This window comes from Gorilla gorilla, chromosome 20 (genome assembly GCF_029281585.2).
Source record: "Gorilla gorilla gorilla isolate KB3781 chromosome 20, NHGRI_mGorGor1-v2.1_pri, whole genome shotgun sequence".
NCBI classification, from domain to species: Eukaryota; Metazoa; Chordata; class Mammalia; order Primates; family Hominidae; genus Gorilla; species Gorilla gorilla.
In genome coordinates this window covers 69,729,955-69,744,371 of record NC_073244.2, presented here as the reverse complement: position 1 = coordinate 69,744,371, position 14,417 = coordinate 69,729,955, and the positions used below count along the sequence as shown (strand labels likewise).

The 14,417-nt window shown below is 41.6% G+C and overlaps 1 protein-coding gene across 9 annotated transcripts; it reads right to left on the bottom strand.

Annotated features, from left to right (window-relative positions):
- ZNF211 (zinc finger protein 211) lies at positions 1-12,428 on the bottom strand. Of its 9 annotated transcripts, none has more exons than XM_063701704.1 (5): positions 12,282-12,428; positions 8,710-8,748; positions 8,023-8,149; positions 2,712-2,867; positions 1-2,082 (listed from the first exon to the last, which is right to left on the bottom strand). In XM_063701704.1, the coding sequence occupies exons 1-5, from the start codon at positions 12,381-12,383 to the stop codon at positions 605-607; spliced, it is 1,902 nt and encodes a 633-aa protein (XP_063557774.1). In that variant the 5' UTR covers positions 12,384-12,428; the 3' UTR covers positions 1-604. The 9 variants fall into 9 exon arrangements, with proteins under 9 accessions (XP_063557774.1, XP_018872192.2, XP_018872191.2 ...); XM_019016647.4 differs by lacking the exon at positions 12,282-12,428 and adding an exon at positions 9,335-11,265; XM_019016646.3 differs by lacking the exon at positions 12,282-12,428 and adding an exon at positions 8,866-9,326.
- Positions 12,429-14,417: the final 1,989 nt, after the last annotated feature.

Genomic DNA, 14,417 nt, shown 5'->3' with positions numbered 1-14,417 from the left:
TAGCTTAAATAATAATGCTTTTATTATTGTAAAAAACAAAGCAAGCAGTTCCCTTGGTGACTTAGAGGCTGGAAAAAATCCATGGAGGTGTCACATGAAACCAGTATGTCTTGAAAAAGACAGTCCTTCTTGGCAAGCTGCCAACAACACTCATATTGGGTTCTCTGGCACAAAGCTGGGTCAAGTCCATGCCCTAACTCGTCAGAGAGGAAGACTCAGACTATTCATGATTTCTTCTAGCAAATGGGGAGAAGCAGAGGTCTGCTTCCTTGAGCAGGTTCAGGAGGTAAATGATGCACACTGCGTGGACCTCACAGGTGGTAGACGTGATACGGCTTCTGCCTCAGAAACTGTCAGTGACATAAATGGCAAGAGCCATAAATGGCAGGTGAGAAAGTCTAACACTTTCTAAATGGCACGTGAGAAAGTCTAACACTTTCTAAATGGCACGTTAGAAAGTGTAACACGTACCTGGAACTTAAGGGGAATCCGCCCACTGTATATCCTTAGATGTTGGGGCTTCCAAATCAGGTACTTGTCTCTCTCACAGGTGTACTCCTTCAGTATAATTACACTAAAAGGAAATTGCATATTCTCAGTACAGCTAAGGCTTTTCTCCAATGTGAACTCTCTGGTGTTGAATGAGGACAGATTTGCAGCCAAAGGATTTCCCACATTGACCGCACTGATAAGGCCTTTTTCCCGTGTGAACTCTGCGGTGTTGAATGAGGCTAGAACTTTGGCTAAAGGATTTCCCACATTCACTGCACTCATAAGGCCTTTCTCCAGTGTGAACTCTCAGGTGTTTAATGAGGTTAGATTTACAGCTAAAGGATTTGCTACATTCACTGCACTCAACAGGCCTTTCTCCAGTGTGAACTCTCTGGTGGTTCTTAAGGTTGGAGCTATGGCTAAAGGATTTCCCACATTCCCCACACACATAAGGCCTTTCCCCTGTGTGAACTTTCCGATGTGAACTGAAGCTGGAGCTTTGCTTAAATGACTTCCCACATTTACTGCACTCATAGGGTCTTTCTCCAGTGTGAAGTCTCCGGTGGTGAATGAGGCTGGAGCTTCGGCTAAAGGATTTTCCACATTCATTGCACTCATGAGGTCTTTCTCCAGTGTGAACTCTCTGGTGGTAAATCAGGCTGAAGTTTTGGCTAAAAGATTTCCCACATTCGCTGCATTCATAAGGCCTTTCTCCAGTGTGAACTCTGTGATGCTGCATGAGGTTGGACCTTTGGCTAAAAGATTTCCCACATTCCCCACATTCATAAGGCCTTTCTCCAGTGTGAACTTTCCTATGGCTATTGAGGCTGTATATCTGACTAAAGGATTTCCCACATTCAGGGCACTCATAAGGCCTTTCTCCAGTATGAACTCTCTGATGTATAATGAAACTGGAGTAGTAGGTAAAGAATTTTCCACATTCATTGCATTCATAAGGCCTTTCTTCACTGTGGACTTTCTGGTGCTGAATGAGGTTACATCTTCGCGTACATGCTTTCCCACATTTACTGCACTCAAAAAGTCCTTCTCTAGTGAGGATTCTCTGGTCCTGAACAAGTGTGTCTATGTGGCTAAAGGCTTTACTGCATTTTCCCCAGTTGTGATGACTTTTTCCACTGTAAAAGGCCACCGCACACTTGTTACTGTTATTTGGCTTCTCCCCTGTTTGAGTGGCGTCTTGATGGAGAAACCTCATGTTGGCCAGGAAGTCTTTCCTGATCTCCCTGCAGGTAAAGGGTTTCTCCAACACATGGACTATGCAGCTCTGTGTAAATGAGGCCGTGTCCACATAACTTCTGAAAGGTGCCTCTGTAATGTGCTGCCTCTGGTGCTGTTGAAGATTTGCACTGATGTAGAATTGTTTTCCACATGTGTGTAGTTTCTGCCCGCAGTTTGTTCCTTGGTGTTCAGCCAAGTGCAAAATATCTCTCAAGACCAGGCAACATATTTCACAGGAGTCGGCATTCTGGGAAGATGAACCTTCTTTGGAAGTCCTGAACTGTGGCACTCTTTCTCCAGAAATTCTCTGTTCAGAAGGTGTTTCCTCATGTTCCACTCCACACCAACAACCTAAAAGTAAAGAGATCATGGTGAAGTACATGTTACCTTTATTAGGAGGAGGCAATGCAATTGCAAATGCACATCAGTTACAGCAAAGAACCAGTATATGGGCCTGTTTTTAGGAAAAGTGAGTTGGGGGTCAGGTTGAGGAAGCAGCTGTTGTGCATTACTTGTCCCTAAGGTTACGGAATAGGGTAGGCCCTCCCAGATACAGTGCACAAGGCTAAGGTATGGCCCAGGACTAAGAGGCATGTTCTACAATTAATTCTTCTGATAATAGCTTTTAGTGGGATCATATCTGCTGGTGACAAGTGATGCTGTGAAGTGTATGCCCAGGCCCAGGAAAATCTCACTGGAACAGTAACTGGCATTCAGGAACTACTAAGGGAGATATGCACACTTCAGGACAAAATAATATTAAAGAACACTACAGAGGGAACAGTGAAAAGAACAGGTAGGATAAGGAGTCCAGAGATGTGTGCGTTAGCTAGAAGTCAAAATAAAAATGACAAGTAGTAGAAATAACAAGTTTGTAAACTGTTAAGAGTGAAGAGGGGAAGGTCAAAGTGAAGTGTCTCTGGCAATGGCATCAAGACAAGTCAAACAGGACAGGTTCCTGGTGCAATTTAAACACAGACCTGATGACATGCCTTTTCCCAAGTGCCATTCATGTAGGCCAGGCCCTCTCTGATCCCATCTTGCTGAGGCTGGAGTCATGAACATCCTGTGAAGAACAGACGGCACTTCCCCTAGCCCTAGTTGAGCAACTACATGAGACCAGGATGATGTAAGTCCTAAGGGAAAGACAGGACATGTGAGCAACTAACACTGGCCCAGAACAACACGGCACAAAAAAGAACAAGGAAAGTTAAAGAAGTTAAGTTTGTATAAATTCAAGTTAGAGTGTTGTAACTTTAGGATGTTAAATGTAATCCCCATGGTAACTATTTTAAAAAAAGAGCTACATGAAGTATACAAAGAACTGGGCGTGGTGGCTCACATCTGTAATCTCAGCACTTTGGGAGGCTGAGGCGGGTGGATCAACTGAGGTCAGGAGTTTGGGACCAGTATGGCCAACATGGTGAAACCCTGTCTCTACTAAAAATACAAAAATTAGCTGGGTGTGGTGGTGTGCGTTTGTAATCCCAGGAGGGATTACTCAGGGGGCTGAGGCAGGATAATCGCTTGATTATGGGAGGCAGAGGTTGCAGTGAGCCGAGATCGCCCCACTGCACTCCAGCCTGGGCGAAAGAGCGAGACACCATTAAAAAAAAAAAAAAAAAAAAAAAGTACACAAAGGAAATGACAAGGAATTAAGAAGTTTCACTAAAAAAAAAAAAAAAAAAAAAAAGTGAGCCAAACACAAAAGAAGCAGTAATGCAGGATATTAGGATCAAAAAAGCTATAAGGCTATAAGACATGGGGAAAACAAAGAGCAAAATGATAGAAGTCTGCCCTTCCTTATCAGTGATTACCTTAAATGTAAATGCCTTAAACGCTCCCAACTTTTAGCTTAAACTCTGCCAAAAGACAAAGATTGGCAGAATGGGTTAAAATAAAAACAACCCATGATCCAACTTTATGATGTCTACTAGAGATTTGCTTTAGATCCAAAGATACAAATGAGGTGAAAGTGACAGCCTACAAAAAGATATTCCATGCAAATAGCAAGCAAAAAAGAGTAAGAATGGCTACATTAATATCATACAATAGAGATTTTAAATCAAAAAGGGTAACAAGAGATATAAAAGGATATTATATACTAATAAAAGGTTCAGTAGAGCAAGAAGATATAACACTTATAAACACTTATGCACCTAATAATAGACCATCAAAACACATGAGGCAAAAATGGACAGAACTGAAGGGAGAAATGGATAGTTCTACAATAACAGTTAGAGACATCAATACCTGACTCTCAGCAGTGGACAGAACAATCAGAGAGAAGTGAGAAAACAGAGGACCTAAACAACCAACTAGCTCTAACAAATATATAAAGAGCATTCTACCCAACAACAACAGAATATACATTCCCCTCATGTGTACCTAAAACATTCTCCAGGACAGACCATAAATTAAGCCTCATTTGATTTAGACACACATCATACAAAGTATCTTCTCCAACCACAGTGGGATGAGGTTGGGAAATCTTAATAGAAGGAAACTAAAAAATTTACAAATCTGTAGAAATTAATACAATATTGAAAAACCAATGGGGCCATGAAGAAATCAGAAGGGAAATAAATTGGAGATGCAGTAAAAGCAGTACTAAAGGGGAAATGTATAGCTATAAACATTAAAAAGAAGAAAGATCTCAACTCAACGATCTATTTTTACAACTTAAGGGATTATAAAAAGAGGAACAAACTAAAACCAAAGCTGGCAGGAAAAAAATAATAAAGACTAAAGTCTAGATAAATAAAATAGAGAAGAGAAAAACAATATAAAAAAAATCAACAAAACCAAAAGGTGTTTCTTTGAAAAGGTTATCAAAATTGACAAACCTGGCCAGGTGCAGTGGCTCATGCCTGTAATTCCAGCACTTTGGGAAGCTGAGGCGGGTGGATCACCTGAGGTCAGGAGTTCAAGACCAGCCTGGCCAACATGGTGAAACCCTGTCTTTACTAAAAATACAAAAATTAACCAGGTGTGGTGGCACATGCCTGTAACCCCAGCTAATCGGGAGGCCAAAGCAGAATTGCTTGAATCCAGGAAGTGGAGGTTGCAGTGAGCCAAGATCACACCACTGCACTCTAGCCTGGGTGTCAGAGCAATACTCTGTCTCAAGAAAAAAAAAAAAAAAAAGACAAACCTTAAAGAAAAGCCCTTGACTTGATGGCTTCACAGATGAATTCTACGAACCATTTAACTAAGAACTAATACTTATCCTTTTCAAATTCTCTCAAAAAACTGTAGCATACACACATCTAAACTCATTCTGTATGGCCAGCATTACCCTGATTCCAAATGACACAAAGATTGTGTAAGAAAATAAAACTACAGACCAATATCCTTGATGATTATTAATGCAAAAACCATCAATCAAACACTAGCAAACTGAATTCAACAGCATATTAAAAGGATTATGCACTGCGACCAGATAGAATTTATTCCTGGAATGCAAGGATGGTTCAACAAACAAAAACTGATCAAAGTGGTGGCTTACACCTGTAATCCCAGCTACTTGGTAGGCTGAGGCAGGAGGATCGCTTGAGGCCAGGAGCTTAAGACCAGCCTGTGTAACATAGCAAGACCCCATCTCTAAAAAAATTAAAACAATCATCTCAGCTGATGCACTGAAAGCATTAGACAATATGCAATACTTTTTCGTGGGGAAAACACTCAGAAAACCAGGAATACAGGGAAATTACCTAAACATAATAAAATCCATATGCAAAAAAAAAAAAACCTACAGCTAAAATTATACTCAACAATGAAAGACTGAAAGATTTTCCTCTAAGATTAAGGACAAGATAAGGATGCCTACTTTTAGCACTTCTGTTCAACATAGCAATTAGGCAAGAAAAAGAAAGAAAAGGGACCAAAATGGGAAAGGAGGAGTAAAATTATCCCTGCTCACAGAGGATATACATGGAATACCATAAAGATTCCACTGAAAAACTGTTACAACTAATAAGGAAATTCAGCAAATAGGAGAATATAAATACAACACGCAAAAATCAGTTACGTTTCTATACACTAATGGTGAACGATTTGAAAAGTAAACAATTCCACTTATATCAAAAAGAATAAAACATTAAAGATTAACTTAACCAAACAAGTAAAAGCCTTGTACACTAGAAACTACAAAATATTGCTAAAATGAATTAAATAAAACATTAATAAAATAGATCACATGCCTGCTCATGGACTAGAGGGCTCAATATTATTAAGATGTCTATACTAGCCAAAGTAATCTATAGAAAGTGTGATACCCATCAAAATCCAAATGACGTTATTTTGCAGAAATAAAAAAATCCATCCTAAAATTCATTTGAAATATCGAGAGACACAGAATAGCTAAAACAATCTTGAAAAGGATGAAAGTTGGAAGACTCACAGTTCGTAATTTCAAAACTTACTGCAAGGCTATAGAAATTAAAACAGTGTGGTACTCCCATAAAGAAAGACATATAGATCAATGGACTAGAAGAGACCCCAGAAATAAACCCTCAAATATCTGGCCAAATGATTTTTGACCAGGAGAAAGAAGACAAATTTTTAACACATGATGCTAGGAAAACTGGATATTTACATGTGAAAGAATGAACTTGGTCCCTTACCTGACACCACATATAAAAATTAATTCAAAACAGATCAAAGATCTGAATGTAAGTCCTAAAACTATAGAAGTCTTAAAGCAAGGAAAAAGCTTCATGACATTGGACTTGTTAATGATTCCTTGGATATGATATAAAAAGCATAGACAATAAAAGTAAAAAAGTAAAACTGAATTCATCAAAATGAGAAACTTGTACATCAAAGGATCCTATCAACACACTAAAAACGTAACCCACAGAATAAGAGAAAACATTTGCAAATCACATATCTGATAAGGGAATATCTAGAACACACAGATAACTCTTAAAGCTCAATAAAAAATTATATTTAATACTTCTAATTATAATTAATAAAAACTAATTTAAAAATAGGCAAAGGACTTGAATAAGCAATATCATTTGAAGATATACAAATAGCCAATCAGCACATGAATAGATGCTCAATATCAGTAATCTGCAAATCACAACCACAATGAGATATCACCTCACACCAATTTGGATGACTTATCAAAAAAATCAGAAAATAACAAGTGATGGTGAGGGTGTGAAGAAACTGGAACCTTTGTCAGCTGCTTGTGGGAATGTACAACGGTGCAGCTGCTATGAAAAACAATTTTAGTGGTTCCTTAAAAGTTAAAAATAATTACCTTATGATCCAGAAATTCTACTTTTGGGCCAATACCCAAAAGAATTGAAAGCAAGGACACAAATACGTATCTGTACACCCATGTTCACAGTAATATTATTCACAACAGCCAGAAGGTGAAAACAACCTGTGTCCACTGATGAAGGAATGGATAAACAAACTGTAATACATACAAAAGAATATTATTCAGCCTTAAAAAGAAGCAATTCTGATATATATTACAACATGGATGAACCTTGAAGATATTATACTAAGTGAAGTAAGCCAGATAGAAAAGAACAAATATTGTGTGATCCCACTCATATGAGGTACTTACAGTAGACAAATTCATACAGACCAAAAGTAAAATGGTGGTTGCCAGGGGATGGGAAGAGTTATTATTTAATGAGTACAAAGTTTCAGTTTTATAAGATGAAAAAGTACTATAGAAGGATGGTGGTGATGGTTGCACAACAATGTGAATGTACTAAATGCTGCTGAACTATATACTTCAAAATGATTAAAATGGTAAATTTTGTTATATATATTTTACAATTAAAAACAAAGAAAAACACCTTGAAGGAGGTTTCTATAAGAACAGTCTGTGTAGTGTCTCTGTGGCGCAATTCGTTAGAGTGTTCTGCTGTTAATGGAAAGGTTGGTGGTTGAAGAACAGTCTGTGTAAATAGTGGCAATGTCAGTGACTACATTTCATGTCACAGTCTAGCACAAATAAATGTTAGGTACACGAAGGGAGGGAAAACTGGGTGCCATAGATCTAGAAAGTCACCAGACAGGGAGAAGGCAAGTCAGGTGGGATCTATTAGGCTTACTGTAAGACTACTGATCCCAAATCCTTTCCCAAGATGCTTTTGGGCTGGGACGATAAGGGAAGTAGGCCTGCACTCAGTCCACAACATCTACCCAGGGAACTGGGGAAGGAGGCAGTGCCTATGGTCCAGATATGAGGACAGAGCTGCTCCTGAGGAAAAGGAGAAACAGAGAGCCTAGTCCAGGGCACAAGGGTGAGTATGAGGGCCTTACCCAGGGAGGACGTAAGTGCAAAGTTCTCCAGCATCACATCGAAGTACAGGTGTTTCTGAGCCTCATCAAGGAGATCCCATTCCTCCCAGGAGAAGTACACGGCCACATCTTCAAAGGTCACACTTCCCTAGCATAATAGGGATTGATGAAACCATGAACAGTCTCAATTTGGAAGACTCAAAATCCATGTCCCCATACATTCTCCTCCCAAGATCCCCAAGTCAGAAGAGACACCAGACCTTGGTGTCATTGATCCCTGCTGTCTCTTCACATTCCCATTAGTCACTGTGTTCATTCTGTTTTCCACTCTGTATCCTGTCAACACTTGGGTTAGATAAATCTCCCTCCTCTGATCCCAAACTCCAACTTCCTCACAATAGATGCCAAACTTCACAGAAATAAAGGAAACCTGCAGTTCCCTGAACCAGCTCAGCCTCACCTCCAAGGAGTTCCAAAAGCTGGTACCTACCTGTTCCTATTTTCACCCATCTTTCCATTGGCTGCTCCAAATGGAAACATTGGCCTGGACTCGGGACCCTTAGTTCAGGGATTCTCCAGGGTTCCCAAACCAAACGCTGAGAGAATGGTAGGTGAGTCCCATGACACCACAAATCTAAAGAAAGTATCTGTCTGGGGAGGGTGGAGGGACATTCCAGACCAGTGAGGGGCTGAGATACCTCCACTTACCTCTGTAAGTTTGAAAAGCACCTCTGTAGCTATGGGAACCTGTGGAAAGACGCAGGCCTCAGAGGAATGTGATCATGGCAGTACTCCATGGGCACAGGCCTTCCCTGTACCCTTGCCCCGGCCCAGAGCCACGTAACTTTGGGTCGACTGTCTAACCTGTGCGCCTCGGTCCTTAGTGCTGCCTCTCACCAGTTGTGTGGCCTTGGAAAAATATTCAACCTCCCTCTGCCTCAACGTCCTCATCCATCTCTAAAGTCTTTTCTTCCACTGAACAGCCTGCAGAGGATTTTTCAAATTTAACTCAGATGGTGTCTCTCGTTTGCGCAAGCTCTCTATGGCTCCCACGGCCCTAAGAATAAAGGTAGATCTCTCTCAAACTTTGTTCCCTGCAGTAACAATGTGGAGCCCAGGTTCCTGAATGCCCCCTTCTCGGTTGCCCGTCCAAGCTCTGCACGCGCCGGTCTTGTCCCTTGTCCCCCTGCCCACCACGTCGGATGTCAGAAATAGGGGCCCCACCCACGAGCCTCAGTGTCCCCGACTCTGTGCTACAGAGACGTGAGCTGGTGCCCCTCACTTGGGACTTAAGAATCTCGGCCGGGGGAGGCCCGGACATCGCAGCGCTCACCGAAGCCGGGTCCATCAGTGCGGTCGCCATCCGAGTCTGTGGGCGGAGCTGGACCGGGAGCTGCGGGCGACCCGGGGGGAACCCGAGCACCGCTATCCCCAAGCCGGCCTCGCGGGCGGCTCTGCCCCCGACCCTCAGACCTGACTCTCGCGCCTTCACGGTCCGTCACTTCGATCCCGATGCAGCGTACCAAAGCGGCTGACAGACAGAACGGACCTCCGGGAAGGCAGCCAAAATGACCGCTGCGAAGACGCCAGAAGTCCCGCCCTGGGGGGGGGGCGGGGGTACACCCACACGGAAATGCCCCTGTCTTGGATTTTCATTGGATCAAAGTACTGCCGCTCGACGCAAGGCTTTCTGGGTAATGTAGTCTCCCCAAGGCTGCGACGGAGGGAGCCTTGTGTGCAGACAGCTGGGAGCGCTAGGAAGCTGCGTCTGCTGCCTTCCAGGGCGACTGAGGGGCTTCGGTGTTTGAGGTCTTAAGTAGGTTGACACTTGAACAACACAGGTTTGAGCTGTGCGGGTCCATTTACACGTAGGTGTTTTTTTTTCCCTATAAACGTTACTTCGAGTGTGCTCCTTTTCCTGCCTCTTCCAGCTCCCCGACCTCTTGCCCCAGAGACAGCAAGACCTCATTCTCTTGCCCAGCATGAAGAACACAAGGATGAAGACCTTTATGATGATCCACTTCCACTTAATGATTAGTAAATGTATTTTCCCTTCCGTATTCTTTTATTTTCCTTTTTTTAATTGGGTGAAATGTCAACGAGCCTCTTACAATTTTCCTGATACCCTTTCTCTGGTCTGTTTTAGTATAAGTATAGTTCTTATACTAAAATATATATAATGCATATATCATACAAAATGCATATATCATATATATTATGCATATATCATGCATATATCATACAAAATGTGTTAATCGACTGGGAGTTTATGTAATTCATAAGGCTTCCGGGCAACTTCATAAGGCTTCTGGGCAACAGTTGGCTATTAGTAGTTAAGGTCTAGGGGAGTCAAAAGTAATACAAGCATTTTCAATTCCGCGGGGGTCGGTATCCCTGACCCCTGCGTCGTTTAAGGGTCAGCTGTATATCAGTCTCTAGTGTAGAGGTTCACTTCAGTATTTAGACATCATTTCAGATTCCATGCAGCCCACCCCAGCAGATCTCCACTGGTAGTGGGAAGCGAAAAAACGTTACCTTATTGCTCTTCAAATGCATGCAGCCTAAAGTGTTAAAGTCACTTTTTGTAGGTTTTGTCAGGGACAAAAGACACCAGACAGGGCTATGATGGGAAGATAGTGGAGGGATAGTGGGCAGCCCTGAAGCCAATGGACAAGGAAAGTTCCCTGCTTCTGGTGCCCCCAGAAAACGCTCTCCTGCCTGCAAAGTCAGTTTTGTTCATAAAACATGAAGCTTTAATACATGAATGTTCATTTTCCTTGTATAATCAAAACATTTAATTTTTTTTTGAGACAGGGTCTCACTCTGTTGTCCAGGCTGGAGTACAGTGGAACAATCATAGCTCATTGCAGCCTCCACTTCCTGGGCTCAAGTGATCCTCCCACCTCAGCCTCTTGAGTAGCTGGCACTACAAGCACACCACCACACCCGGCTAGTTAAAAAAAACATTATTGTAGGAATGGAGTCTCCCTATAGGGCCCAGGCTAGTCTCAAACTCCTAGGGCCATGCAATCTTCTTGCCTCAGCCTCCCAAACTGCTGAGATTACAAGCATGAGTCACCATGCCCAGACAAAAGTTTTTAATGCATAAAATATCAAATTATTATCATTATTTTAAACAGGGCCTCACTCTGTCGCCCAGAAAGCTTATATTATTTTAAGGTACATAAATGCACATTGTTAAATGTACACATATACATTTTATATATATTAGATAGATCAAATTTTACATTTCACAATAAAAATGATCCTTTAGGACAAATTAATACCAGTAAAATAAAATAAAATTAAAAGTTGTGAAATGATTTTATCAAATATATAATGTATTTGTTTACACATTTACTACAAAAATTTATAAGTGGAATGACTACTATTGTACATCTGGTTAGATCTCACAATGGGCTTGTCATTGTTTTTAGGAAAAAGGTTAGAGTTCTTGGCTGGGCCTATATTACAGAACCAACCATTACATATTGCTTCACCTCCTACCATGTATCTCCTCTATATCCTACACACGCTGAATTTCCTCAGATCCCTGAAAGCTGTGTGTGCATTCACATGCAGGGATCTTTCCAGGTTACCTTTTTCCTACCTGAGACTGCTGAATCCTATTGTGCTTTAAAAATTCATACTTTCAGGTAATCAACTGAGAAACTAGTGAAAAATGACATAACTGGCTGGGCACGGTGGCTCACACCTGTAATCCCAGCAGGTGTGATTGCTGCTCCCACCTTGGGAGGCCGAGGTGGGCGAATCACCTAAGGTCAGGAGTTCAAGACTAGCCTGGCCAACATGGTGAAACCCCGTCTCCATTAAAAATTCCAAAATTAGTCGGGCGTGGTGGTGGCACCTGTAATCCCAGTTACTCGGGAGGCTGAGGCAGGAGAATCAGAATCACTTGAACCTGGGAAGTGAAGGTTGCAGTGAGTCGAGATCGTACCACTGCACTCCAGCCTGGGTGACAGAGCAAGACTCCAAAAAAAAAAAAAAAAAAAAAAGGACACAACTCTTTATGTCCAAAGTCAATGTTTCCATCCATTGCACGTACTCAAAACTTCCCAGTACTCCTCATGAGGTAATGAAGCATAGGTTAAGTAAGTTTTGTATAATTGTGTAAATTTTTCAGGGCCGGGCTTGGTGGCTCATGCCTGTAATCCCAGCACTTTGGGAGGCTGAGGCAGGCAGATCACAAGGTCAAGAGATCAAGACCATCCTGGCCAACATGGTGAAACCCTGTCTCTACTAAAAAATACAAAAATTACCTGGGCGTGGTGGCGCATGCCTGTAGTCCCAGCTACTTGGGAGGCTGAGGCAGGAGAATCGCTTGAACCCAGGAGGTGGAGGTTGCAGTAAGCCGAGATCATGCCACGACACTCCAGCCTAGTGACAGTGTGAGACTCTGTCTCAAAAAAAAAAAGAAAAAAAAGAAAAAAAAGAAACATCTTGATTAAAAAACGAAATGGGCAAAGACTTTAGGTTTAGATACCTCACCAGAGAAGATACACAGATGGCAAATAAGTGTATGAAAAGAAAATCCCCATCATATGTCATCAGGGAAGTGAAAATTAAAACAGCACTGAGATACCACTACACATCTATTAGAATGAACAACCTCTGTAACACTGACAACTGCAAATGGTTGAGAAAATGTACAGCAACAGGAGCTCTCATTGCTGACGGGAATGCAAAGTTGTACAGCCACTTTGAAATGGAGTTTGGTGGTTTCTTACAAAACTAAACACACTTTTACCATACAATACGGTAACCATATTTTTCAGAATTTATCCATATGAGTGGAAAATTTATGTCCACACAAAAACCTGTACATGTATGTGTATAGCAGTTTTATCCAAAATTGGCATACTTTGGAAGCAACAAAAATGTCCCTCAGTAAGTGAATGGATTAGAAACTGTAGTATATCGCCAGGCGTGGTGGCTCACGTCTGTAATTCCAGCACTTTGGGAGGCCGAGGTGGGCGGATCATGAGGTCAGGAGATCGAGACCATCCTGGCTAACACGGTGAAACCCCCGTCTCTACTAAAAATACAAAAAAAAAAAAAATTAGCTGGGCATGGTGGCAGGCGCCTGTAGTCCCAGCTGTTCGGGAGGCTGAGGCAGGAGAGTGGCGTGAACCTGGGAGGCGGAGGTTGCAGTGAGCCGAGATCGCGCCACTGCACTCCAGCCTGGGCAACAGAGCGAGACTCCGTCTCAAAAAAAAAAAAAAGAAAGAAAGAAAATAAACTGTAGTATATCTAGACAATGGAACATTACTCAATGCTGAAGGTAAATGAATCTTCAAGACGTGAAAAAACATGGAGGTACCTTGTATGCATACCACTAAATGAAAGAGGCCAATCTGAAAAGGCAATATACTGTATGATTCCAATTAATGACATTTGAGAAAAGGTAAAAGTATGAAAGAGTAAAAAGATCAGTGGTTGCTGGGGGTTTAGAAGGGTAGGAGGGATGAATTTGTGGAGCACAGAGGATTACTATTTTATATGACACTCTAATAGTGGACACGTGTCATTGTACCTTTGTCCAAACACATAGAATGTACAACACTAAGAGTGAACCCTAATGTAAAGTAGGGACTTTGGATGATAATGATGTGTCAGTGTAGGTTTATAATTGCTACAAATGTGCCACTGCGGTTGGGGTGGGGGGCGCTATGCTTATGTAGGTGCAGGGAGTATATGGAATATCTCTTTACCTTCCCCTTAATTTTACTGCAAACCTAAAAGTGCTCTTAAAAACCTAGTAATAAAAAAGATTGTGTCAGCACCATAAGGCAGGGTGGGAAAAAAAGATAAATTTCAAAAAAAAAAAAAACAAAAAAAAACTGTGGCTGCCTCAGAGCCATATTCTGCATCCTCTTGAAAGATAGTTGGGGATCAAAATTTTCCCCATAGGTGAAGTCACAAGTGGCATACCTTGTAAACCTTTTTATGAGGAGGAATAAGTGTCCAAAGAACAAGTATTTCACAGGATAGCAGTCCATGACCTGGCAATGTGATCAAGGGCAAGGAAGAATATGTTTGAGAAGACAGTTGACAAGGAGGTCTGAGATAATGGCATGTGAATGGATACATGGGTAATTGTGCACATTGGGGAGATTTTTGATGGTATAAAAACCATCACCAGTCACTCTTGAATTGTGCTTTGACCACATGATTTGTTTCACTTCCAGGCTTTTTGGACACTGTACTGGCTATTTCTTTTCCATAGCACATTTTCTCTGTGTTTACAAATCACTCTCTCTCTGCTGTGCTTTAAATATATGCTCAAATATTATCTCCACTATAAGGACAACCCTGACTGTAGAAATTTCCTATAGAAATTCTACCTACTTCACGTGTTCGTTATTACTTGGTGCTGGTATTCTGATATTTTCCAT

What these genes read in the sequence shown, in the direction of transcription:
- ZNF211 (XM_063701704.1), bottom strand. Translation starts at nt 12,383, where the DNA reads ATGATCTCGGCTTACTGCAACCTCCACCTCCTGGGTTCAAGCGATTCT. An exon ending in GCATGCGCCACCACGCCCAG is followed by an intron (nt 8,749 to 12,281) that starts GTAATTTTTGTA and finishes GTCTTTCCACAG; the next exon opens with GTTCCCATAGCTACAGAGGT. An exon ending in TGCTTTTCAAACTTACAGAG is followed by an intron (nt 8,150 to 8,709) that starts GTAAGTGGAGGT and finishes CTATTATGCTAG; the next exon opens with GGAAGTGTGACCTTTGAAGA.